This window comes from Microcebus murinus, chromosome 14 (assembly GCF_040939455.1).
Source record: "Microcebus murinus isolate Inina chromosome 14, M.murinus_Inina_mat1.0, whole genome shotgun sequence".
Classification (NCBI taxonomy): Eukaryota; Metazoa; Chordata; class Mammalia; order Primates; family Cheirogaleidae; genus Microcebus; species Microcebus murinus.
Window position 1 is genome coordinate 67,225,759 of NC_134117.1, and position 27,476 is coordinate 67,253,234.

Consider the following 27,476-nt stretch of genomic DNA (forward strand, 5'->3'; position numbering starts at 1 on the left):
GAGAGGGTTAGGAAGGCACATCTGTGCCCGTGGACGTGTCAGGGCTGCTGAGCTAGAGTCATTGTCCACCCTTCCTTGGAACGTGGACATTTCAGGAATCTGGTGAAAGGAAGGGACGTTCTCTAGAGAAAAAAAACAGAAACATGCACACACACTCCATCCCAAACTATCGCCAGGACTTTCCGGAGTCTCTATGAACCCAACGAAAGAACCTCTAACTAAGAGAGAGGTTTGGGCATTAAGTGATAACAAGGAATACGAATGACTTAGTGGTACTCATCTTGTTGGCTCCCTCATGCGTTTACCTCTGTCTCCCGTGCCAGACCAGGCTCCAGGAGGGCAGGAAGCTTGACTCCCTTTCCCTGGGAGTCCCCAGAGCCTGGAACAGAGGCTCGCGCACGAGGCACAGGATAAACACTGGGTGAGTACATGGTTCACAGCCTAGTGCTTCAGCCCTCAGAAGTGGCTGGTGCGGGGCAAACCACAAAAAAAATGGAGTGGGCTTCTTTAAGAGCTTGGCAGGGTGACTCCAGCAGCAATTCCAGGCCAGTCTGTGCAGGGCTCGGAGAGCCTGCGGCTGGGTGCTCCCGTCCCATTGGGAGCGAGCCCGAGACGGTGGCTGCGAGCAGAACTCCGGGGTCTGTGCCGGCAGCCCTGGTGAGCAGCCGGGAGCTGACCCGATACCTCTGTCTCCCAGCCCCAAGCAGGGGGCGACTCCAGCCGAGGAGACTCAGGCACGGTGGGGAGCCCCCACACTGCGTGCCATTGATCCTCAGTAATGAATTTCTTTGTGGAAAGGAACAAACCGCGCCACAGTGAGACCGGCCAAGGCCGCCCCAGAGCGGCAGCCTGGTGTCCCAGGCATGCTAATTACCATGCTGTCTGAGTTCATCTGATCGGCCTCTCCTGCCACTGTTCCATAACTGACACGCTAATCTGTCCCCACCTGATGGCGTCCAAGCAGGCCGGAGACTCACTAATGCAGACGGATGATAAAGGAAGAAAACTATAACATGGAGATTAAAACCGTGATGTCAGCTTCTAGAAGATTGCAGTGCACTTAGCCCCTTTTGTAGTGCGTTTCAAGGACTATTAGTTGGAATCGCTCGTTGCATTCGGGGCCCCTGCTGTAAGATAATCTTGACTGCTCTACCCCCTCTCCCGTGTCTGACAGGAGCTCCAGCAAGCCGTGCAGCTCGCTTACGCGGTGGAGGTTGCACAAACGCATTCTCAAACTAGTAAGTCTCTGGAAACCATGAGGGACGTGCAACGTTTGAATGAGTTCAGGCACGATGGTTTCTCTGGCGTGGACAGAGCCCCTGGGACAGGCAGCATGGCATCAGAAAAAGGCAACAGGCTTTGTTTGGCAGCTTTATTGGGGTATAATCGGCATACAATAAAGAGCACATAATACAACATAAAATTCTCAACGCACTTTTGACATATGCATCCCCACGATCAGGACCACGAACACATTCACCACCCCCAAAGTCGCCTTATGCTGTGTGTGGTCCTTCTCCCCCGCCTCTCCCTGGCCCCTACCCCAGTCCCCAGGCAACCACCCGTCCGCAATCTGTCACTACAGATGAGTCTGCGCGTTCTAGAGCCGCAATTCCCAACCTTTTTGGCACCAGGGACCAGTTTCATGGAAGACAATTTTCCCAGGGATGTGGGAAGGAGAGGGTCAGGGACGGCGAGTGACGGGATGAAGAGGAAGCTGCAGATGAAGCTTCGCTCATCTGCCCACCTCTCACCTCCTGCTGCGAGACCCGGTTCCCAACAGGCCACAGACCCGGACCGGTCCGCAGCCTGGGAGTTAGGGGCTGCAGTTCTAGAGTTTTATATACATGAAACCACACAGTGGGTCTTTTTGCCTGTCTTCTTTCACTCGGCCTAATTCTTTTGAAATTCATCCATGTTGTTGCTTGTACTAATAATTGATTCCGTTTTACTGCTGGATAGTACTTCATCACGTAAATGTACCGCAATTTATTTATCCATCCAGTTGCTGATGGATATTTCAGTTGTCTCCAGTTGTGGCTATTATGAATAGAGCTGCCACATATGTCTTTGTGTGGACATATGCTTTCATTTCTCTGGGGTAAATACCGAGGAGTAGAATGGCTGATAGGATATAGGTGTACGCGTAGCTTTTAAGACACTGCCGAAGTATTCTCCAAGGTGGTGGTGCCACCAGCACCAGCAGTGTAAGAATTCCAGTTGCTCCAGAATCTCACTAACATTTGGTACATTGGTCACTTAAATTTAGCCATTCTAACTGCTATTCTGAAATAGCATTTCATTGTGGTTCTAACTTACGTTTCCCTGATCAATAAGAAGTATGTTTTCATCTGCTTATTTGCCATCTGTATATCCTTTTTTGGTAAAGTGGCTATTCAGGGGGATGGACACGCTTGAAGCTCTGACTTGAGGGGGGAGGGGAGGCAAGGGCAATATACGTAACCTTAACATTTGTACCCCCATAATATGCTGGGAAAAAAGTGGCTATTCACATATTTTGCCCATTTTTCACTGTGTTGTTATTACTCAGTTTTAAGAGTTCTCTATATTCTATATGAGATCCCTTTATCAGATATGTCATTTACACACATTTTTTCTCAGTCTGTGGCTTTTTATTTTCAGTGTCTTTCAAGGAGCAGAAGTTCTTAATTTTAATGAAATCCAGTTTATCATTTTTTCTTTTTTTAATTGGGCTTTGGTGTTACATCTAAGAAATCTTTGCCTAACCTAAGGCCACAGCCATTTTCTTTTTTTTTTTTTTTTTTAAGGACTGATGCTTTCAAATCTGTTTTCTACTATGTTTTCTACTACTAGTTTTATATTTTTAAGTTTTACACTTATGTCTGTAATACATTTTGACTAATTTTTAAATATAGTGCAAGGTAATTGAAGTATACTTCTTTTGTTTGCACATAGATATTTATTAGTTCCTGTACTATTTGTTGAAAAGATGATTTATTCTGTCTTCACTGATTGCCTTTGCATCTCTGTTAAAAATCAATCATCCTGGCCGGGCGCTGTGGCTCACGCCTGTAATCCTAGCTCTTGGGAGGCCGAGGCGGGCGGATTGCTCAAGGTCAGGAGTTCAAAACCAGCCTGAGCAAGAGCGAGACCCCGTCTCTACTATAAATAGAAAGAAATTAACTGGCCAACTGATATATATATAAAAAAAAATTAGCCGGGCATGGTGGCGCATGCCTGTAGTCCCAGCTACTCGGGAGGCTGAGGCAGAAGGATCACTCAAGCCCAGGAGTTTGAGGTTGCTGTGAGCTAGGCTGACGCCACGGCACTCACTCTAGCCTGGACAACAAAGTGAGACTCTGTCTCAAAAAAAAAAAAAAAAAAAATCAATCATCCATTTAAGTGGGGGTCCATTTTGGGATTGTCTATTCTGTTCCAGTGATCTATTTGTCTATATTCACACCAAATGCACACTGTCTTGACTATTGTTGCTTTTTAATGTTTTGAAACTAAAACTTTGAAAAACTAAAAATTTTTGGTTTATTGATCATATGACCATTTATGTGCAAAATTCAGTGAGATCTACAAAAAAGCTACAAGCACTAACAAGTGAGCTCCACGACATTACAGTATAAAAAAATCAATATACAAAAATCCATTGTATCTATATACTAGCAACGGATAATTGAAACCAATTGAAATTTAAATTAGGTAGTATTAGTCCTCCAAGTGAATTCTTCCTTTCCAAAGTTGTTTTGACTACTGTAGTTACTTTACATTTCCAAATGAATTTTAAAATCAGCTCATTAATTTCTATTTTTAAAAAAAGCAAGCTGGGATTTTTGTGATCACAATGAGTCTATAGATTAATTGGGGAGGGGCTGATATTTTAACAGTAATGAGTCTCCTTTTCCATGAACACAGTATATCTCTCCACATGTTTTGGTCATCTTCAATTTCTCTCAGCAACGTTTTGTAGTTTTCAGGGTACAGGTCTTGCTGATTTTTGTCAGACAGACCCCTAAATAGTTCACATTTCTTATTCTATTGTGAATAGTATTCTTTTTTATTTTGATTTCAGTGTTGCTAAACTCACATGTTAATGCTAGTAGCTTTTGCAGGTCTCACTGAACTTTGCACATAGAGATGTTATAATCAGTAAAATAAAAGGTTTAATTTTTCCTTTCCAATCTGGGTGACATATATACATACATATATTTATTAATCTACTTTTTTTTTTTTTTTTGCCAAATTGCACTGGCTTAAACCTCAGGTAAAAGGTTAAGTAGATATGGTAAGCATGAACATCCTGTGTTACTTCTGATCGTAAAGGGAAAGCGCACAGGCTTTCACTAACCACAATGTCAGTCGTAGGTTGTTCATAAATGTCCTCTGCGAAGTTAGCAAGTCCCCTTATATGCCTAGATTGCTGACAGTTTTAACATAATTGCATGTTAGATTTTGTCAGATGCTTTTTGCTGCAACATAATCATACATTTTCTTTACAGTCTGTAATCGTGGCAAATTTCGTCAACTAGTTTTTTAATGTTTAACCAGCCCTGCATCACTGGACAAGCCCTGCCTGCTCATAATGAAGTATCCTGCTGCTGATCTTTTGTGAAATCTTCATGTGTCTGTGTTTATGAAGGAAATCAGTTCAGTTTGCTTGTAATGATTTGGTCAGTTTTAATATCTTAATAACACTGGTTTTATAGTATGAGTTGGGAACTATTCTCTTTTCTTCAATTTTCTACAAGAGTTTGCATAAAATTAGTAATATTTCTCTCCTAAATATTTGGCAAAAATCAACATGATGCCATCTGGATATGGAATTTTCTTTTTCAGAGATTTTCCAACTACAAATTCAATTTCCTTAATAAGTATATGACTATTCAGACTTTCTATTTCTTCTTGAGTATTCTTTAGTAATTTGTGTCTTTCAAGGAATTTGTCCATTTCCATTTAGTTGTGAAACTTTTTGATATAAAGTTTTTCAAAATATTCCTGTATTATTTTTTTAATGTCTGTAGCATCTTTATCATTCCTGAAGTTGGTAATTTGTGTCTTCTCTGTTTTTTTTCTAATCAGTCTATCTAGAAGTTTATCGATTTTATCTTCCCAAAGAATCAGCTTTTTATTTCATTTATTTTCTCTTTTGTTTTTCTGTCTTCTATTTTGTCATTTTCTACTCTAATCTTTATTTTTTTTCTTTTCCTCTACTTATTTTGGATTTCATTTACTCTCTTTTTCTAGCTTCTTAGATGCTGAAATAATTGAGTTGAGGACTTTCTGTTTTTCTAAGAGGCAAGGTAACTTGAAGGCACATAGCCATCAGATTTGTCTTCCTTGTTGAGTGACCTTAATCTAGTTTAATGACCTGCCTGAACCTCAGTTTTCCCATTTGTAAAATGGGGCTGAAAGTACCTAACTTATAAGGCTACTGTGACAATTCAATGACATAAGTTTTTAAACAGCCCAATGCTGGCATACAGTAATTGCTCAATAAGTGCTTTTTCCTTCCTATCCCCATGACAAGCAACCACCTCCATCACCTCCTTGGGTGACACCCCAGGGCACATAAAAGTACCCCACACATTCACCAAACACAGAGGCTGATGCAACTACAAGATCCAGCAGATTAGATCTATTCATTTCGAGAGAAGCAAACTGAGGTTGAGAGACTAACTCCCAAGCAAAACCACCTATTCCTTTAGATCAGCTTTAGAGGTTCAAGCTGGGAAAACAGGAACAGGAACAGGTTTTCCATGACACTCAAGGGCTTGGTAGACAGCCCAAAGAATAACAATGAAACAGCAGCCTCAGGTCCCCGTTAGCTTTTCCCTTATCATTTGAGCAACCCCAGAAGACACAGATGCAAGTGGGTTGTAGTAGGAAAAGCATGGCCATTGTAGTCAGACCTGTTCTGCCACTTGCTGGCTGTGACCTCAGAAAAGTTTCTTAACCTCCCTGAGGCTCCATTTCATCACTGGCAAAATGGGGTTGATAATAATACTAAGCGTCTGATGAGCACTTTGTATGTGCCAGGCGCTTACTGTCACCCCAGTGCCAGCTCCTCTAAACCGCACGAGACGGCTATGATGTAGATGTCTGTGGGCAATTCGGGACAGATTGAGCACCCTACTCAAGTTCACATTACCTAGAAAGGTTGGAGGTGAGATCCGAACTCAGACAGTCTGCACCAGAGCCCGAGTGCTAAACCCCATCCCCGGCTGCTAATTACACTATCCTCCCAGGGTTTGGCAAAAATTAACGAATATACCCAAGAGGCCCAGCACTGAACTAGACCAGGAAATGTGAGGTCCCCAGGAGCAGGCAGGGCGCCGGGGAGCTCCAGGAAGAGCAGGTGATGTTCCTCGCATCTGTGCGTGCTGAGAAGCACTGGGGCCACTCTTGGGGCTGCCCTAGTTCCCGGGGAGGTATTTATAGTGCAGGAGGCATCATGCCTGCTCAGGCTGAGCTGAGCCTGGAGCTGATTTGCACATGGAATTGGCCATTATCGGCTCATTTCCATATGGCAGCTACATGGGAGGAATAATTCAAGGAGAAGCCCCCAGCACCCATCTCCTAAGGAGCTTTTACTTTGCAGCTGCTACTTAGACACATGACTAGAGATGTCAGAGCCACAGGGACCAACACCCCCACCCCCCACCCATCCTAACTGGTGGAAGGGAAATGAGTCTCAGAGGAAGAGACCCACCCAAGGCCTGCTGGTTGGCAATGGCAGGGCCGGGTGGAGACTCCGGGAGGACTCCAGGCCTTGGCTGTGTCCTGCCCACCGATCCTCCACAGCCCCTGAAAGAGCAGACCTTCGTTAGCCCTGATGAGTGACACACACACTCATACTGACACATGGCAAAGTGAACGGAGGTATATGGCCCCTACGTGGGCTGCAGCAAGTTGGGCACTGGCTCTTCACTGTACAGATGGGAGGATAAATTAACCCAAGGGCACCTAGATAGTGAGCAGAAGAGCTGCATGGGCTTGAACTGCACTCCTGCCCCAGCACCAGGCTGCGGTCCCCTACTGGGGCCGAGGGCAGAGGCCCCAGGTGGTTAGAACGCTGCTTGGCTATGCTGACGGCCATCCGCAGGCCAGCAAGGGTTCAGGCCCCTGCTTCCTTCAGGGAAAACCAGTTCGTTCCCCTATACACCAGCCCAGAGGGAAAATGGGTGCTGCAGCCCCCCAGGAGAACAGCTCCTTACTGGGCCTGGCCTGCCCACACCTCCCACCCTGCCAAGCTGTCCGATCCCCTCCCCAGACACTGCCTAAGCCTAACAACAGCTTCCTTTGCCAAGACCCACTTCCTGAAGAATACAGATGCCTCTGTGCCCGAGGCCTACACCAGGGTACCAGAGGGCTGGGTGGGGTGAGACAACCATTCAAAGCACCTCCCTCTCCCTTGGGGCACCAGCGGGCTGGCAGAGCTGCCCTGCGGCTGTGGGACACACATCCATCTACCCGCCATCCATCACCCGCCACTGCACTGCCATTATTTTATTATGTTAAAAAATAATCAGGCCGGGCGCAGTGGCTCACACCTGTAATCCTAGCACTCTGGGAGGCCGAGGTGGGCGGATTGCTCGAGGTTGGGAGTTCGAAACCAGCCTGAGCGAGACCCCGTTACTACTAAAAATAGAAAGAAATTAATTGACCAACTAAAAATATATATACAAAAAATTAGCCGGGCATGGTGGTGCATGCCTGTAGTCCCAGCTACTTGGGAGGCTGAGGCAGGAGGATCGCTTGAGCCCAGGAGTTTGAGGTTGCTGTGAGCTAGGCTGACGCCACGGCACTCACTCTAGCCTGGGCAACAAAGTGAGACCCTGTCTCAAAAAAAAATAATAATAATAATAATAATAACACTCACCCAAATGCGCCAGGCCTTGTGGTAGGCACATCCATGATCTCACTGAATTCAGTGGACATGCTATGGTATAAGTAAGTACCAGCATTATCTCTGTTCAACAGATAAAGACACAGAAGGTCAGAGTGGCCTGGCTGGGCAAGCTGCACAAGGGGCCACAAGGAGCCACAGGGGGAACCGGGTGTCTGTGGAGAGGCTGCAGACAAAGCCACATTTTTACAGCCCAGGACTCTCCTGACACCTGCCAGGGATGCAGCAGGTGGACTCATTTCTGAAGCACCCATTTTCCACTATCCAAAGGCACCTCCCTCTGACTTCCTGCTGTCTCAAAACGCACAGGTACCTTCTGGCGCTTTTCAGGGCTCTATCTACTCCCCTTCTCTGAGAGGAAGGGTGGTGCACAGGCTCATCTGCTGCCCTGGCATCCATGACTCAAACCAGACTCACCACCTCTCCTCTCGGCTCTCCCGCCACTCTTCGCAGCAATGGAACTGCTGGCCTTCTTGCTGGGGATGGGACCCTGGGGAGCCTCTGATGTCACCTCCCCACTCCACCTGCCCTAACCAGTCTGCTTTCTACTGCTGTCACTTCCTGCTGCCCCATGGCCTCCCCATGTCCCCTCTGCTGTGATCTCACCACCACTACCCTTAGCCAGGCCTCATTACCACCCCCAGATGTCCTGGCAAGGCCTCCTCATATAACCCTGCCTATGGTCTCCCTGTGCCCGGTGTCGCCGCCCCCTGCACGCACACCTGTGTGCACACACACTCACACCATGCACACAGACAAATACTCACTTCCACTCTACTGTACAAACTGCATCAAAAATATGACCTATACATCCTTGACCTTGAACCTGCAACTCTCCCCATCACCTAAGGCAGGCTCCCAATTACCTACTTCTCATCACCTACTATTCACATTTGGGGCCAGAAAAACCGTTCATTGTCAGAGGCTACCCGAAGGGGGGAGAGGCTGTGTGAGGTTTAGCAGCACCCCGCCCTCTAACCACCAGGGCCACCGGCACTCCCAACTGGCTTCCAGGCCCTTCACTCGTGCCTGCAAACCCGCCTGACCTTCCGCCCTCGGCTCCCCAGTCACAGACCCCTGTGTGCTCGGTGCTGAGGCTGCTCCCCTCCTGGGCACCTCTGCGCCTCTGCCTGAGCCCTCCCTGCCTCCAGCACCTGGCGCAGGGCCACAGCACCCCTTCCACGACTGAGCCCGGCTCCCCACCCCCCTTGGCATACGTCATGCCATTCATCATCCCGTGTTGCCATCTGGTTCTCCACCCCCACGCAGGTCACACACCCTGCACGTGGGACACATGGAGTGGTGCTAACCTGGCCCTCTGGAATGAGAAGCCTCATGTGTGCCACTTGCTGGTTCCCATGATGTAAATACTGCCACCAGGACCAATTTCTGGGCACCAAAGTGAGGGCACCGAACATGGAGTTGGGAAGAGCTGGCCCCTGTGCACAGACTCCAAGGCACCCCATATGCCTCCCCTCGCTGTTCCCAGCCCCACAACAGGTGCGGGGCCCCCAAACCCTCGCTGTGTGGCGCCTGGGCCCTCTGCAGTGTCAGGGAGGCGCTGGCACAGCACCCGATGGCCGCAGCCTGGCTCTGTCGCCGGGTGCTCTGACCGCAGTAACCGTAGTCAAGGCCCAGGAGGTTCCAGGTGGACCAAAGGCGACCCAGCGTGCTATCCCCAGCTGCAGGGCGCCTGATGTGCACCCTGCTCTCCCCTCCCCACACAGGTAGTGCTAACAGGAAGTCCACGGGAAGAATTTCACCTTGAGCTGCCCTAGCCTTCCAGCAAAGCCTTGTGCCGACACAGAAGGAAGGAGGCAAGTTGATTGATCTTCCTTAGTGACTGTTAGCAAGATTCATAGCTGGCCACAGACTGCATTCATCTGAGCCTTGACTTTAATCACCACAGGCACCTGAGATGTGCAGGTATTTGCAGGTGCATGCGTGTGCGCATGGGTGCGCGTGCATGTGTGTGTGTATAACACGCATCTATCTGTGCACGCTCAGGTGCGTGTGCGTGCATGGGTGCGTGCATGTGTGTTTAAAGCTCCAGATCTCTGGGCTTATTATTTCTGTTACTTCCAACCCATGTGTTGAATCATGCAATAAGCGTCTGCTCAGGACTGTTACATGCAAAGCCAGGCCTTTGGTGCCAGGGATTCAAACTCAAGTAAAGCAGGATTTTCACCGAGGAGCTTACTGCACAGAGGGAAAGAGGAAAGGAAGTCAGTAATTATGGCCCAGTGACCTAGTGTGAGACGCAGAGGGCTATGGAGCCCAGACAAGGGACAGCCTGTCTGGCCGGGGGACGAGGGGAGGAGAGAAGGGTGCCCAAGACAAGGAGACGCTGGAAGGAGGCTTCGGGATGGATGACTAGCTCAGGCAGGAGGCACTGGGGAGGACTGGGAGCCGTGGTGGGGTGGGGACAGGACACATTCAAGAAGGTGGGTCCCTGCGTGGAGGTGGCCAGTTTGCACTCACATCCACCCCTGCCCTCTCCTATGAGGTGACAATCACCCCCCACAAAAACTTCCCTTCCCAGACTCCGTGACCTGCAGTTGCAGCCGGCTGGTGAGAGGCCTCGTCAGGAGACTGGGGGGCAGGGGCTGCCAGAAGCCCGGTATTTCACCCTCTCTCCACCTCAGCTGTCTCTGGCCACGGCTGGGTCTCCCCTGTGCTCCCAGCCCCCTCAGGGAGGCCACTCTGGGAGGTCCCAGTTCCCACTGGGCAGTTCCAGCTCTAGGACCATCTCTTCCATTTGTCCCTCCAGCCCTGGGGTTTCAGTACCCGCAGTTGTTAGTCTGGGCTGCTGCCGCCGTTTGCACCTCTGCTCACACCTGCCAGCAGCTCCCATGTTAAGTACCCGTCTCTGACCCACCTGGAGGGCCGGGTTCCCCTGACCGGGCCCAGCTGATGCATCCCGTGTAGCTGGGACACAGGGGTTTTGACCGTCATGAGAGAGACGCCAAGAAGGGAGGCCAGGCCTCAGAGGCCCCATGCGCTGCACAAAGGGATCTGAACTTGATCCTTAAGGAGAGGGGAGCCATCGAGGGCAGCAAGTTAGGAAGGTGACTTTGATGGAAGAGTGAAGAACGAACGGATATCTTCCAAAAGGGGTAACATGCAAATACACACCTCACACATACACACATAGGCGTGCAGCACATGCGTGCACACACACACACACACAAAGACTCCGGAGAGATGGCGCTCCTCTCCCACAGCCCTCAGACAGCCAGTGGACAAAAGACAGAAGCAACCCAAGTGTCCGTCAGCAGACGAACGGGTGGATGGCAGGTGTCTCTGCACAGCGCAGAGCGTGCGGCCGGAGGGGACAGGGGCTCTGGCACCTGCCATGGCGGATGGACCGTGAGGACGATACACTGAGTGAAATAACAGCCTCGAAACGACAGACGCTGTGTGATTCCACTCATACAGACTCCGGCGCAGTCAAAGCCACAGGGACAGAAAGGAGGGCGGTGACGGTGAGGGGCGGCAGGAAGAACGGGCCACTGAGTTGCAGTGTGGGAAGACGAGAACGTTCCGGAGACGGACGGTGGTGGCTACACAACAATGTGGACGTACTTAATGCTACTGCATTGTTTACTTAAAAAGAGTTAAGATGGTAAATTTTGTATTGTGTATGTATTTTTTCCAGAATAAAAATACTAAAAAGTCGAAGTGGGAATTTCCCAGAGCACAGGCAGAGTCCTGTGTGTGGGGTAAGGGCCAACAGGTGACATTCACATCTGTGTTTGTGGCAATGCCACGGAGCCATGAGTCTCCAGCAACAAATCCTGAAAACCCCGAGCTGGGCGTGCAGCCTCCCAGAGCCCCAGTCCCCAGCCTAAGGCTCTGCTGTGTCCCTGTGAGAACGGCTGGTGTGCAGGCCGGAGGGTGGGTGCCAGGCAAGCCCTGGAGGAGGACGGGAGGCAGGGAGAAGAGAAGAGGCAGCCGGGCCACCCAAAAATGCCTCCGGGTCCCCAGAGCCTCATCCAGCTCCAGCATCTCCGGATTTGGGGCCCTCGAGACGCTGTCCTACCCCACCCCCCACCTGCCCCCTCCTGCCCAGGGCCCCACACCTGTGGCACACTCACCTGCAGCTCAGGCAGCCGCAGAGGGAGGGCTTGAGATCTAAATAGCCACTATGGGTGAGCCCCGCCCAGCCTGCTCCTGCGCAGCTGGTGGCAGATGCTTACCTGGCCGAGTTACTCTAAGCCTGAGAAAAGGACTGTGGCTGTGCCGGGCGCAACACAACTGCACAATAACTGTTTCATCCCCTTCCTTTGGGAGAAGCAATGCCGGGCACATCATTCTCTTTACATCAGCAAAGCTCAGCACCTTCGGTAAGCCTGCAAGCCCGGGGAGACCATGCTGGGAGGACCCTAGTTTGTAATGATTTGTGATGACCATGCAGCCAAAGATGCTGTGTGGAGGCCAGAGCCAAGGACCCTGACTGCCACCACAACCCTGGGGCTCCCTGGGCGGTGCAGGCCAGCCCCCTCCAGCTCAGACACTTGGAAAGTTCCTTCACATATTGAGTCCTGCTCTATGTACCACCTCCCCCTTAGCCCTGGTCATGCGACCTCTCCACTCACATCAGCCTGGCCCCAGCCCCAGCCCTAGGCACATCAGCAACTCCTCCGAGACCTCAGGGTCCCTCCTCTCTGACACTCTGGTCAGCCTGGTTCCATCCCATAGAGAGGTGTGGTCCCTCTGGGCAGGACACCCCACAGGGACTATCCCCACCTCCCTCCTCCGATGCTCACTCCACCTAGCCGCAGGGGACTCAATCCCCAATCGCTTCTCACAAGAGCTGTTGCAGACCTAGGAGGGCCCGTGCTACATCTCATTTGGTTCTCTGGTTTTTGGATTTTGTCCCTGACTTTCTGCCTAATCGCACTTCTCAGCAACATGGCACCCAAGAATTTCTCTTCCTCCAAGTCACTGAAACAAGCAGGGGCCAGAAGAGGGTCTGTTCCCCAAATACCTCCCCTCCTCCTGTCCTATTTTGGTAATTGGCATCTCACCACCATCCTCTAGCTTCCCCATTTGACAACACAGATTCCCCTGCAGCTCAGCAGCTCTGCTTTCTAGCAATCCACCCCAGGGACGTACTCGGATCCATACTCCAAGAGGTATGTTCCAGGGTGTGCACCACAGCACTGGGTAACAGCGAAGAACTAGAAACCACTCAAGTCAGGAAACAGGCAAATAAAGCCCACAGGCATCCACCCCACGAATGTCGTGCAGTAGGTGAAGATAATGAGGCAGAACCAATCGGCTGCCATGGAGAGAAAGCTCCGAAGCCCACCCAGTAAAAAAAGCACATCATCACAACATAACACACGAGGCACGGTCCCACTCCTGCTTCTGAAAAGCACTGTGTAGGGCAAGGGGACCTCTGTGCATGTCGTGGCACACCCAGGAGAGAGGAAGGTGGGTGGTGGGGGACAGGGAGAAGAAGGGCAAGAGGACTCTTGCTGTAAATGTCCATGTTTTAAGTTTTTCAACAACAGGATATTCGTGTTTTACATATATGATAAAAAATAATTTCAAAGCAAAGAAAGCTGAGTGGGCTACCTTTCCACATTTTCCCACTGCCCTTAGAGCACAAGGCAGCCCCACTGCCCCTTCTAGAGCCCTCCTCATTGCCTCCCCTCTGATCAGCCCTCCTTCACCCCATCAGGACTCGACTTGGCCGCCAGTGCTCACAAGGGCCCTCCCAGGCCCTTCCACAGCTCCCGCAGGGACACGGCAAGGCCTCATCTGGCTATGACGGTCGCTGTCGAGTCAAAAGACAGAGAGCCCAGGCTCACGTGGAGCCTCCTGCCCTGGCCGGGCAGCTGGCACAGGTGAGCACCCACAGCCGCGCCCTCAGGTGGGCTGGAGGAGAACTTCCAGCCAAGAATTGGATACACGCAGGCCTTTAGAGGGGACATCATCATGCTACATGCATGGAAACTGCTGTCTAGACACGACCCTCACCTCTGGTTCTAAATGGCCTTCCCACCACTCCCGGGGCCTCCAGTGGGCAATATGGGTGGGGACATGCCACCCAAAGCAAAACCATCAGGAAGAACTGGCCACACAACGCACAGGCAATTTTATCCTTTTCACATTCCAGGGCAAGCCACCCAAAGAGGACCCGTCTCCTTTCGTGAGCACCCTTACTGGACAGGAGAGAGCTGACACAGCGGGACAAGCCTGGATGTCACAGCACATGCCTCACATCAGAAGAGGGAAACCCTACCACGCACACGCCTGAGTCTACGCAACACGCTCAGCCCCCTTCCCACTGACGCCTTCCGTCGCCGTCCCAGCTGCGCCGTGAGCTGCTGGCCCTCCCGGAACCTCCCCCGTCACACACGGCGCTATTCGCACGCCGGCGTCGCACACGCGCTCTCCTCTGGCCGCTGAAGCCCTCCTGCTCCCAGCTGTCATTCAAAACCCACTGCCTCCCGGGACAGAGTTGGGCCCCGGCTCCAGGACCCCCAGGGCAGCTTGCTCAGCGCTCAGCTCAGTCACATGCCGTCCTGGGCACTGAGGAGGAGTAAGAGGAACGGGAATGGTCTCGGACCGCAGGGAGTGCAATGGGTCTCACAGCCACCACTTCATCCACCCCTTTTCAGCCTCGCAAGAGCCCTCTGAGTTGGGTGTTTTCATTATCCCCACTACTCAGTGTGCCCAGAAGCGCGTTAGAAAACGAGCGAGCCAGGAAGGGAGCCCAGTGCCCCAACAGAAGCCGGGCTCACCTCCCAAACCCAGCGGCGCTGCGCCATCGCACCGAGACATAAACGCGTAGTTCCTGTCCATTCTTGCACGAGCTATGGGAAGGGCTGGATGTGTCTAAACCACCATCCAGCCCTGGCCTCCGGTGTACACAGGTACACCTCACACGCTCGCCAAGGAAGAAGGTGTAGACAGAACCACTGCAGGCTGAACAAGCCAGTTCTCTGCTGGAAACGGAGGGCCGCCTCTGCCTCCGCACACCCTCCCACGGCACAGGAAGCCCGAGTTACTGCTGTGATTAGAAGTCGCAAACAAAGCCACGACTGCTTCCTGGGAGAATAAATGGGCAAGGAAACATCCAAATACCAAGTCAGTCATTCAGTCATCAGAGATTCAGTGAGCACGGACTAGGATTTCGGTGCGGCTCTAAACGCTGAAGGATCCAGCGTCATCCAGCAAAGCAAAGGAAGCTGCCTGTCTGCATGGAACTCACCTTCTAGTTGAGGAAAGACAGACATCGAACACTGAGCAAACGCACCATGGCGGAACTTATATAAAAGGAAGAAAACTGAGTAAATGGGAATAAATTCAATGGAAAAAAATAAAGCAAAAAGGGGGAAAGGGGTGCCAAGAAGAAACAGACTTCCGTTTTTAAACGACATGGAGGCCTCCCGAGACGGGCGGAATTGAAGCAAAGCCCCTCAGGTGAGGAAGGAGCTTGCAGACATCTGCAGGAAGAGCATCCCAGGCAGGGGAACAGCCAGCACGACAGCTCTGAGGCAGGACTGTTCCCAGCATGCTCACAGAGCAGCAAGGAGCTGGAAGGGAGACGGGGTGCGGGAAGGGGTGCGAGGGTCCCATTTGGACCAATGGTCCTTCCAGAAGTTGGGAGCCACATCTCGTTGGTGCCCTTACTGGAATTCTGGTATTTCACAACACAACCTCTTCCCCGTGTCCTCAGGTGTGTGGGGCCAAGGACACCCGGGGAGGCGGGGTCTGGCGGGAGGAGGATGTCAACGGGAGCCCAGCCCTGCCCTGCGAGGGCGCCGCAGCGCGGTGGGAAGAGGAAAGTACAGCGGGTCTGGCCAAGTTCTCCTGCCTGTGACCCCAGGAGCCAACGGCTGGAAGGGGCAGGCGTGGGAGCCGGCCCGGCCCCGCTTTGCTGTCCGTTATCCTCGCCTGCGACAGGCATCTCCAAACGTCCCTGGAGTCTGATGCAGGGCGAGGGAACTTCAGCGTTAATGAACCTTCATCTCCTTGCACACACTACAATTAACGCGCCCCAAAGTGCAGTTACTTTGTAATTAGATTGAAGAACAAAACCCAAAACACTCGTCCAGATAAAGTTATTGTCAAACTTCTTCCGCAGGTTCCCTAGCAATTAAACTAATTTACTCATTTCATCTGGAAACAGTATTTATTACTTCAATTTAAACTAATGCCATAATGACACCAAGTGGGTTATTAATGAGAGTGGTCGCCTGGCCTGCTCTGCCAGGGGCTGGGAAGGAGGTGTCGTCAGCAAGGAGCATTGATTAAAATAACATTTGTCTAATAATTCTCTTTCTTCCGCGGGGTTCACTTCAGGAAGACTCTGGGGGTGACGTCCAACAGCTGACAGATATTTGCTATGAAAGCCAGTCAGGCCGTCCGGGTTGGAAGGGCTCAGGGGGCCACCTGTGGCTGTGCAGGGAGGACTCGGGGAGGCCCAGGCAGCTCACACCACCCCCCACGGGGCATGGAGTGCACCCGCAGGGGAAAGAGCTGACCCCCAAGCTCTCTCCGCCCCCCGAGCACCGAGAACACACCCATGCTACAGCTGTATTCCTGACTGCTGAACAAGCCGGCACTGAGAGTGGTCAGGCTCCCTTGGGAGACCAAGAAAGGGGACACCACTGGGCACAGTTCCTGAGCAGCAGGCCTCACCGAGCTACGCCCTTCACAGGTATTACCTCATTTAATCCAGACATTGACCACATCAGGCAAGGATGGTTATCTTATCCCAATTTTACAAATGAGGAGACTGTTGCACAGAGAGGTTGAGTGACTTGCCCAATGTCACAAAGCTATGGAGGCAGAGCTGTGATTCAACCCAAGAAGATGGCTCCAGAGCCCATGCCCCTAAGCACTAAACTGAGGGGTTATCCTGAGCCAGTGTGGAGGGGAAAACAGCCAAATCTCTTGCCCCAAGACTCTACTGAGGCTGCCTAGTGCCTGTACCCACCGCTGTGAGGAAAGGATGCTGGTCTGCCACTCCCGCCCCCGGCCCCACACGTGGCCTGCTGTGATCGTATGGACCCCCGCCACATGCCAGGCACTCTGCTGGGTGCTTTACCCTTACAGTGCAGAAATTCTCCTCCCAGGTCCATGGAGGAGGAAGCTGAAGCTCAGAGAAGTCGCCATGGGCAGTAAGTAGGAGGGAGAGAGGCGTGGCAATCATGCTTGCTTTCTTATTCACTTACTTATTTTTTGCACTTGATACAAAACTCGAAAGGCACAAGAAATTACGCATTAAAAAATAAATCTCCCACCCCTGACCCAAGCCACTGGGTTTCCCTCCCTAAAATGGAATTTCCTTAGAGTGACCGTGTGTGTCCTCTCAGATACACATGCACATGAGCTTGCTCTGCACAGAGTGACGCCCGCACCACCGTCTCACTTTGCTATTGTCAGCTAACAGCACCATGTTTGGGAACTACTGCCTCTTAGTACATAAAGAACTATCATTTTCTATTAAATGCACATATCATAATATATTTAACCAATTTGCTGAAGGTGGACATTTAGGTCGTTGTCAATTTCTGTTGTTACCAACAATGTCACAGTTAGTAGTAAGATACATTAGGAAAGGCTTTACCCATGGGATGTTCGCTCCCCGTAGCTTTGTCTTGAGGCCACAAGCAGAGCTGTGAACCCAGGCTCTGGGAGTCAGACCTGGCCAGCGCCCCGCCATGACCTAGAGCAAGCCCTTTACTTCCCTGAGCCTGCGTTTCCTCCTGCGTAACGCAGGGACGGTACAACCCGCTGCACAGAGTTGCTGTTGGGATGACATGAGTAGGGCAGCTAACGCTCTCGTGTGGTGCCCAGCACCGAGCCAGGCTAGAGAGACGACAGCTGTCACTCACTGGCACAAGGCCCAGGTCATCTGAGAAGTTCAGGCCCTGCCTCTGGCTCAGACCCTGGGCCTGTGCTTTGTCCTCAGTCAGATCACGGCTCCTGTGCATGTGTTAGCTTCTTCTCTTTTGTTTGCAGCCAGTGAGTCTGGACAGGAGGTGGTGAAGGAGCCAGAGCCTTCTGGACATGAAGACCTCGTCTCCTCTGTCTGCCCTCAGATCTCTGGAGTGAGCATGGAGAACAGGACCCAAGGGCACCACCCGCTGTGGCAAGGTATGGCTCTTAGGGACTCCCGGGGATTCTGAGCTTGCCAGTGAGGCCTCTAAAGCCTGCTCCGACCCATCTCTCCAGCCTCACCCCCAGCCATTGCCCATAATTCAGCCATATGATCTCTCTCCTCTCCTCTGCCCCTAGGCCTTCCCTCTGGAAAGAGGGAAGCTAGTCTTCCTTCTGCTTGGCGCACTCCTCCACACCCCCGAGTGCTCCTTAGTTGCCTAACTCCTACTTGTCCTTTATGCACCCTCTTAAACATCACCACCTCCAGGAAGCCCTCCCTACACCCTGACATGGACTGTGCTCAATCAGCATGAGCCTACTTCAGTTACCACCAAGAACAAGATGGGCCCCAGGACCACGCGGGGCAGAGTAGTGTCAGGGTGGGAGGAAGGTCAGGGCAAGCTGCAGGGAGGGGTAGGCTCACAGCAGGGCCAGGCACAGCTGAGGCCAAGGCCCTGCTGTGGACACCCAGCCAGGTGGATGACATCTGTTCTTCGTGCAGAGAGGGAGGTTTCGGCAGGAAAATATCTTTATGGCATTTGGATAGGGAAGGACTTCTTAAATAAGACAAGCGAAAGAGCTAACCATAAAACAGATGAATACATTTGACAATGATACAATAAAGAACTTCTGTTCATTAAGACAAGCAATTAGCTGAAAGAAGATATTTGCCACACTTAACTTACAAAAGAAAAGGCTCAAATTTAAAATGGGCGAAAAAATAACAATTACAAACAGGTGTTTGATAAAGAAAAAACAAAAATAGCCCATAAAAACATGAAAAGGTGCTCCACCTCCTCTGTCATCAAGAAAATGTAAATTAAAATCACAGCAGGATAACATTTTACACTGGAAACTTAAAAGTAAAAGCAATACAAAGTGCTGGTGGGGTTGGGGGACTCGGAGAACTCTCCTGTATTGCAGATGGTAGTGAGAATAGGTAGGAATGCTTTGGAGGACAATTTGGTCTAACCTAATAAAGTGAAATGTGTATCTACCCAAGAATCGGCAATTCTGCTCCTCAGAATAAACCCTCAAAAGCTCTTGTGCAAAAACACCAATAAACAAATATGAGAATGTCCTTATCTGCATTATCTGCAATAGCAAAAACCCAGAAACAACCCAAATGTCCATTGACAATAAAATGAATAAATAAATCATGGCATACTGTATGGTAATAAAAATGATTGATATACCCACCTACATCTCAAAAACCTCATATTCAGTGAAAAAAGTAATCACAGAAGCATGTAGAAGTGTTATTCCACATATATTAGATTCATTAAAAAACCAACTAAACCTTGTGTATTTTAGAATCCATACTTGTGTGATAAAACTATCAAGGAAAGCAGGGACAGTGGTGACATCCCCTGCCAGGGGAGGACAAAAGCAGGGTGAAGCACGCAAAGGCTCCCTGATATTTTCTAAACTGATGGTGGGCTCACGAGCATTCACTTTATTATTATTCTCTTTATGGGAAATACATTATAACCATGTATAACTTTCACATTTTTAAGACATAATTTTAAGACTAGAACAAATAGACAGCAGTCTCTCATAAGAGCCCTGACACTTTGTTTCTACAGAATCCCAACTCCCTACCCATTCTAGGCCTGCGAGCTGGCCCAGAGGCCAGGAGGGGTCCACCACACCCTGGAGCTGCTGGGGAGGGAAGAGCACCGGGTCCCAGTTCCGATCCCAGCCCTGGGCAACATGAGCCGAGCTACCCCACCCATCTGTGTCTCTGCCTAAAAATGAGTGCCTAGCAAAATACATGGCACACAGGAGGGACTCAGTGAGTATCTGTTGAATGAATGAGTCAACCGTATCTAAGATCCCATCATAATTACAAGCCTCCTCCGAATGTATTCAGTAGAGGGAAATCATGGCTACAGCTACTAGCACCACCCTCAACACACACACACACACACACACACACACACACACACGCATGCACACTCACACACGCACGCGCGAATATCCCAGCATTTGAAGTGGCAAGTCAGAAAGTCCTCTGTTCTGTTTGATCCAAACTTCTGGTATTTTAATCTTACAAATTTTCTCTCCAAAAATGTCAGCTTCTCTTTCATTTCCTGTCGCTGTCACAACAAGCATACAAGTATTTTCAATGGAATTTTACCAAATGGCACATCACATTTTGTAAACCACACACACACCCCAACTCCTCTCTCACCCCTCTGCCAAATTCGGTCTCTGATCCCCGACCCCTGACCTGGATGCACAGGGCTCAGGCTCCACCTGGGGCAGGACACTCCTGGGTTCAAAGAGAAGCTGGCGGGCAAATGAGGAAGCATCAGGCCTCGCCCTGCAAAGGTGGGAGCCTACGTGCCAGTTCACTAAGGTGACTGACTGCACCAGCCTAGGGCCTGCCAAGTCCCTTCCAAACCAGCCCCCCCTTCTTGGCATCGAGAGAGAAAAGCTAGAGCCTAGTGAGCCCCAAATTACAGAAATAAGATGATGCTTTGACTAAATGCACGGGTCTGAAAGTCAAAACGAATTTCTCTCAGCCTCATTTTCCTCATCTGAGAAACACAGCAATAATCTCCCCTCAGAGCATTGTTGGGTGGCTAGCATGAAATATGTGTAAAGATACTTGCAGATCAGCATCAAAGAGTCGCTATGTCCCTAACCACTTCTGTTTGACTTTGGAAGAAATGAAACAGTCCTTACACTCAAGTTGCGTTTTACCCGGGCTCATCTGCAGCCAGCGCTGCGGGGCGTGGGGTGGAGGCGGGGCCCTGAGGGGTCTGGAGGCCGCCTGGGCAATGCAAATTCACCCCTAGTGCCACTGGGACAGGCCTCTGCCAGCGTGAAGAGGGAGCGGCCACCCCCCACCTTCTGAGGGCCAGGTGGGCTGCGTCCAACCACATGTGGGCTGTGACTGCCTTGGATCACCTAACACGAGGCATGCTGGAGAGCAGGCCAGAGGCTGGGCCATGCGTGAGGGCAACGCCAGGACAAGCAGTGGCGCTGGGGCAGCTAAAGTTTTACAGGGACTATGCAGGGGCAGAAACCCAGCCGCAAATGTTGTCAAATCGGGAGGCCAACAATCGGGGCAGGAAAGGCAGGAGGTCCTCCTGCACAATCCAGTACAAGAGCTCTCTGGCCTCCAGAAAGCTGGAAGCCAAATGGGTCAGCACCCTGGACAGCGCTGCGGGCACCCAGGCTCTGCGGGTCTCCCCACTGCGGGTGGCAGCTCCAAGGCTCCTCACTCACCCCTCCTCCCGGGTCGGAACCCACCAGCGGCAGATCTCCGACAGGCTCCCGCTTGCGCCACGGAAGCCTCACGGAGTGAGCGTGGTGCCCTCTCTTGCTGAGCCACCTACAGCCTCAGAATCCTTCCCACCCCGCACCGAGGGAAGCTCACCAACCACCCACAGCGGCCCACCAGGTGAAAGCTACTGGTCCCCCTCATCCTTCGGAATTACTGAGAAAAGGCAGTCTCATTAGAAACTACCTTCAACGCCACCCAAGGCAGCAAAGGTGCCCATGTCAGGAAAGAGGGCACACCTTTTGGTCTGGCAGGAGGTTCTGAATAGGAAAGAGAAGGGTGGCGGGGCAGAGTGTCTGTCTCCCAGCCCACCACCCCAACTCGGACGCAGAGGTCAGGCCATCAGGGGCCCTGTCTTTCTCCCCATTTCTCCTTTGTTTTGTGAACATTGTTTGAAAACTCCGTGTCATCCACGTTCATTCCCAGGGTGACTATTCCTTGAGGGGCTGCTCTGTGCAGGGACAAGCACAGAGCCCCTTTCCTGGAGCTCAGCGCCCGGCCTGGGCGTCCAGCGCTCATCGAGAACCAGCCCCTGTAAGTGTCAGGACAAGCCGAGAGCAGGTGAGGGCAGAAGTGCGTCTGGGAGAGGGTGGAACCACGGTGCCGGCTCTGCAGGACAGGTGGGGCTCAGGGCGACTTTCTTTGAAGAATTGCTTCTTGAGTAGAGTGGGGGTAAGGGGTGCAATGAAAACACAGGGTTCAGGCAAGTGTCACCAGGCTCGTTCATCTGCAGGATCACAGGAGCCCAGACGGGGTGGGCAGGCTGGAGAGCAGGTCCTCTACCCTCCCAGGGGCCGAGGCCCCCATCGAGACCCCTCCCGGGCCCCAGGGAGAACTGTGTCTGCAGGCCAGAGTGAAAGGGGAGAAGTGGGTGGGAAGGGACCGGGCACACTGGACCACAGCATCCCCAGCCCTGGACACCTGCACCCCTCCCCACAGGGCCCAGACTCAAAGCAGATGGACTTTGGGGGTGAGCTGCAGGCAAGGGGGTTGTCAGAGGAAGGCCTGGCCCCTAAGAGATGGCCGTGTGCACCTCCGGGCTGTTACGGGGTCTCCAACTCCTCCCCAAGGGCCAGGGACGGAGCAGGAGTGAGAGGGTCGGAGAGAGAGGCCAGGTCCTGGACAGAGTCCAGTTTCAGGTCTCCAGAGTCTCGGGCCACCCTTGTCCCCGTCACCACCTCATCATTATTTCAGCACTGTGACTGTTTGCTCTTTCAATTCTTCCTGGAAGACTCCAAATAGCATATTTGCTCAAGAGCTGAGGACAACATTCCGGTCTTAGAGCAGCAGAGTATTTAGGCAAATGCAAACATATGCTGATTTCTTTTCTTAGTAACATTCTTGGCAAAGGAATTATTTCACCAGGAGACAAAAATGGAACTTTTGAAGGGCCGCCCATTCCATTCTGGCCCTGGCCACAGGGCTGCCAACCCTCACGAGTGCCCCACACCTTCTAACACATGCTGGGGGGTGGGCGGGTCCTAGTGAGGAGTGTCTGCGTGCTGACCGGTGGTCCCGGGAGTCTGCTCATGTGATAACCCTGCACAGGAGCAGATCTGCACGGCAGTGTGGTGCATGGGAGCTGGTGACACGTGGACAAGGGTGCACCCCTCCCCACAGGGCCCAGAGCTCCGAGCCAAGTCCTGGCTGTGACACTGCATTGGACCTTACCACTGGGGAACCTGGGCACACGGGATCTCCCCGTATTGTTTCTTATGATTGCATGTGAGTCTAACTTTTCTCGGAATGTTTCTTACATTTTTTTTAAAATAAAACACAAAACTTGGACACCATTTCATCTCAGGTCTGTTTCTACAGAGCAGCCATAGAAAACCTGAAGCCATTCCTCCAAAGCCCAGTTTTGAGATTTCCTAACAAGCAAATTACGACTGTCTTCTTAGGAGAGGTCTTCAAAGAGGCCATGCCCAGCCATGCCCAGCGTCCCCAGACCCTGCGTCCCCCGGGACGGCCCTGGCAGCCTGCGACCCTGAAGCCAGGGGCAGATCAGGCGGGTGGGGCCGGGGCAGAGACAGCCGGCGACCGTCCAGGGTGAAGGGCAGCTGCCATAGCGGAGGCATCTGGGAGGCCGTGCTGCAGCCTCCGCCCCTCAGATCCCTGCCAGCGGTTTATTAATATTTTATCCAAACCTGTACGCTGATTCAAACCTCAGCTGCCATGACAAGGTGTGGTTGCTAGGCAACTTCAGTGCCTGTCTGTGGATCTGTTTTGCAGATCCCCCAGCTCCTGAAGCCCACGGTGGGCCCTGCCACCCCGAGGCCCGCTCAGCTCTGACCACCTGGCACCTGCCGCGGCCCCAGCCCCTCTTGGGCCTCCCCACCCCTGGCCTGGCCCCGTACCTCCGCCCACCCGCCCACTCACCGTACTCGCTGTCGTAGAACATGACGAACTTCTGCCAGCGGAGCTCGGTCACCAGCCTGAGCATGACGTCGTTGAGGCGGACGGGCGGTCTGGAGGCCAGCGTGTAGGCCTCGCCGTCGGGGCTGGGGTTCAGGTGGCAGGCGGTGCGAGGCGACCCCCCCGGGTTGCGCTGGACGAAGAGGTGGGGGATGTGCATGGCGTCCGTGAGGGACTGCAGGGCGTTGGCGGACGCACAGCCGGTGGACGTGACCAAGGCCAAAATCCCCTGGGTCATGAGGTCACAGGCTGGAAGAGAGGGGAGAGAGATGGGTCAGCATCCAGCGAAGCCGCGCCCCACGCCCGGCAGCTCACGCTGGTGCCACCCGAAGCCCCTGCCCCCAGAGAAGCTGCCCCCCTTTAGGGACAAGAACCCATCCCCGGCGAGGCCGGCTGCTCTCACGGGCACAGTCTCACTGAAATCCTTGGGGAAATGCACGCCAGGTGTTTCTGTGCCCATTTAACAGATGACAGGATGGAGGTCAGAGGGGGCAAAATCATTTGCCCTAGTTACTGCAGGAGGGGAGGCAGCACGGGGACCCACCCCAAGTCCGCCTGACCCACCCCCCGAACACAGCTGCGACATTATCATCCTGTTTCCCAGCTGGGACCGTGAGCCCTTTAAGGGCCCAAAACGCATCCTGCTCATCTGTGTCCCCGTGGCCTAGCCAGGGGTGGAGAATATACCTCGTGCTCCACAATAGCTGGATGAACTGAACTGACTGGGGACACAGGGACTGAATGACACCAGAAAGTCAGGGAGACACTTACCCCAGAGGACACAGGTTGTAGGCAAAAAAAAAAAAAAAAGGCAGAAGCCCTATGTCTTCTGGCCAAGTCTGCTTGATTCACATCACAAACATTCTGGGTCAAACCCCCGACGAGGCAGTCGCCCCTGAAGCCCAGGATTACTGAAAAGCAACAGAGGAGGCGCCCCCACAGCTCGAGCGGTCACCTCGGTGCGGAGGAGGAACAGGACAAAGGCGCCACAGCCGGCCGTGTGCAGGGCTGACGTGCTCAGGGGCTCATCTTTAGAAGTCCCCCCGTAACCACGAGGGGCGCCCCATTTAGCCGCCTGCCCACGCCTTCTTGGGGCATCACACCGACTAATAGGAAGACGCCCCTCCCGACGCCGCGACCTGCTGCACCAGTTTGGAGGCAAACATTTCTTCCTAATGGCTTCTGTGATGGCAGGAACGTGGGGAAGCAGATGCAGTTTCAAAACACAGCCTGTGAATGGCAGCCGGCCATCTGCTGCACACGGCAGACTCTGAACAACTTTGACAATGCAGTCCTTCCCGTCAGCAGCCCCTGGGTTTATGTAACGCCTCGACAGGGCCGCGAGAAGGGGAGAAGAACAGGGCAACCAACCCCAGGAGCAAGGCAGGGAAAGGGAGAGCCCCAAAGGCCGGCTGCTCCCCACACGAGCCGCTCACCTTGCACTGTCACCAGCAGAAGCAGGACCATAACTCACACACCACAGTCCTCCCTGCCGAACCCTCAGCCTCCAAACGCAAGGCCAGGGGCAGGGGTGGCCAAACGAGGGACAGTGAAGTCTCTCTTGGGAATCTCATAGCCCCCCAGGCACCCTGCACACCGCCCACCCGGGTCAAACATGGCCGCGTTCTCCTCTCGACAGAAATCTAGTTGTGTCGCGCCCTGTTTAAAGCCCCGTGGTCCCTCCCACGATCCTTGGAGATGAAGCCAGACTCCTCACGCTGGTCCTGCAGGCTCCCAGGCCTGCTGCCCAGCTCCTCGCCACAGCCCGCTGCTGGGCTCCAACCAGCCGGCCCTCCGACTCACCTTTCACCTTTCATGCTCACGCTTGCTTCAGGACGCAGACTCCACGTCCCCAGACTGGCTCGGGACCCTCGTGGTATGACACCCCTTCACCGAACCAAGGCACCACATGTTGCCTGGTAACCGCCTGGCTCTCCCACTGGCCCCGAAGCTCCAGGAGGACGAGGGTCCCTCCCCAGACACATGCCAAGCCCTGTGCATGGCGGGCAGGGAGACCACGGGCCTTGACGTTTCCATGCCCCTGATCAATAAGCCCTCTCTGGGCACCTGTCCAAACCAGGGAACAGCACTAGATCCAAAACCATTCAGAAGACACTTATCCATACTCTTGGAATATTGCTAATGACCTAAAAGATGCAAATTGGCACGTGGTTGTAAAAGTGCTCCGTTTGCTGAACGCATAAGCAGCTCTTAAAACTATTCATGAAGATACTGCAGCAACTCAGAAAAGTGCTTGTCATAAAAAGGTATGTGAAAATAATACAAAATTGTACATATTTTATGATATCAATTAAATAAAACATCAACATGCATAAAAGAAAGACCAGACAGAAGTGCTGCACGATGTTTAAAGTGACTGCAATTTAGAAAAAGCCTAGAAATGGTTTTCTTTCTTTTCCGTATTTGCCAAAATTTCATGACATGAACAGATAATTCCTTTAGAAAAAGAAAATAATCCTGTAAAAATGGATAAGTAGGAAAGCTATAAAGGAAGAGGGACTTTCATGCAAGAATTTACTGTGTCAAATTTTCTGTCCCTTATATATGTGAATTCACATATCCATGTAGAATAGGGATCACTGCGCCCATTTTCCAGAAAATGAGACGGGCGGCCACGCAGTGGCCTCCTTTCCCATGTGTGTAACACACGTGGGAAAAGTGCTACTGAGAGGTGGCCAAGTAAGAAAACCAGTGCACAAAATTACATGCTCACCGTGATTACAGCTAGATAGAAAGCACACTTATGCACAGGGCAGGAGAAAATACCAAACACTAAGGTGCTATGACGACGAATGGATTTTTTTCTTTCTTTTTTGTGCATGCTCTCTTCAATACCAACACGTGGCAATTCATAGTTTTTAAAAGCATCTTACAAAATAAACTGTACATCACTCAGGCATAAGTTGCCCAGGAGCCCCCACGCTTGATTGTGGAGGGATGGCCCCATCCCAGGACCCGCAAGGGACGGCCCTCCCTGTGGCCATGAGTCACTCCTGGCTCTTGTTGCCCCACCTGCTTGGCTCCCTCCTAAGTCTTCACCTGACGTATAATGGTAAGTCCTGTCCCCACTCCATACACACCAGGTTCTGAAGTCACAGAACCTCTCTGAGCCTCAGTTTCTCTATCTGGGCACATACGCCACTGCTCACTGCGGACTGCTCCTTTCCGCCTGAAGGTTTCGTCCATACGCTCAGCACCCCCACCACACACAAGCCGCTGCCCTGAGCATGGTGGCAGGAAGAGCAGGATGACCACAGGTCCCATCTTTGACGAACTTGGGACCCACGGAGGAGACAGACCCCACGATTCAGCCAGAGCAAAGAGAGAGGAAGCTGCCTGGGGTACACAGGAGGGTGAGCTCATGAGGGGTTAGGCTCAGTGGAAGGAAAGGGTTTTGACCCCTTTTAGGGTCCCCCACAGGGAGAGCAGCATAAAGGACAAAGTAACAATGACACGAGACCAGGTAGCTCCCTGACCAGCTGCCACCTCACCAGGGGCAGCAGAAAGACCATTAGAATCCCACAGACCCAAGTTCCAGTCTTGGCTCCTCTGGTCAGTGGCAGTTCACCCATGGACACCCCCTTTCTTAGCCTCTGTTTTCTGTTAAGTAGAGATAAGACTCTGTACCAGCAGAGCCTGGGGGCGCACTGACTTAGATGCGGGCGGCAAGTGCCAATACAGGAAAGATGCTAAGCAGATGTCAGTTTCCTGCCGCCTTCCTTGGACATC

The 27,476-nt window shown here is 52.1% G+C and overlaps 1 protein-coding gene across 1 annotated transcript in view; it reads right to left on the bottom strand.

Annotated features, from left to right (window-relative positions):
* GRID1 (glutamate ionotropic receptor delta type subunit 1) overlaps positions 1–27,476 on the bottom strand; it is a 673,637-nt gene that overhangs the window by 503,967 nt on the left and 142,194 nt on the right. The window contains exon 3 of the mRNA XM_012788001.2: positions 23,691–23,975. Coding sequence (XP_012643455.1) covers positions 23,691–23,975 — 285 coding nt within the window. The remainder of the gene's footprint in view (positions 1–23,690; positions 23,976–27,476) is intronic.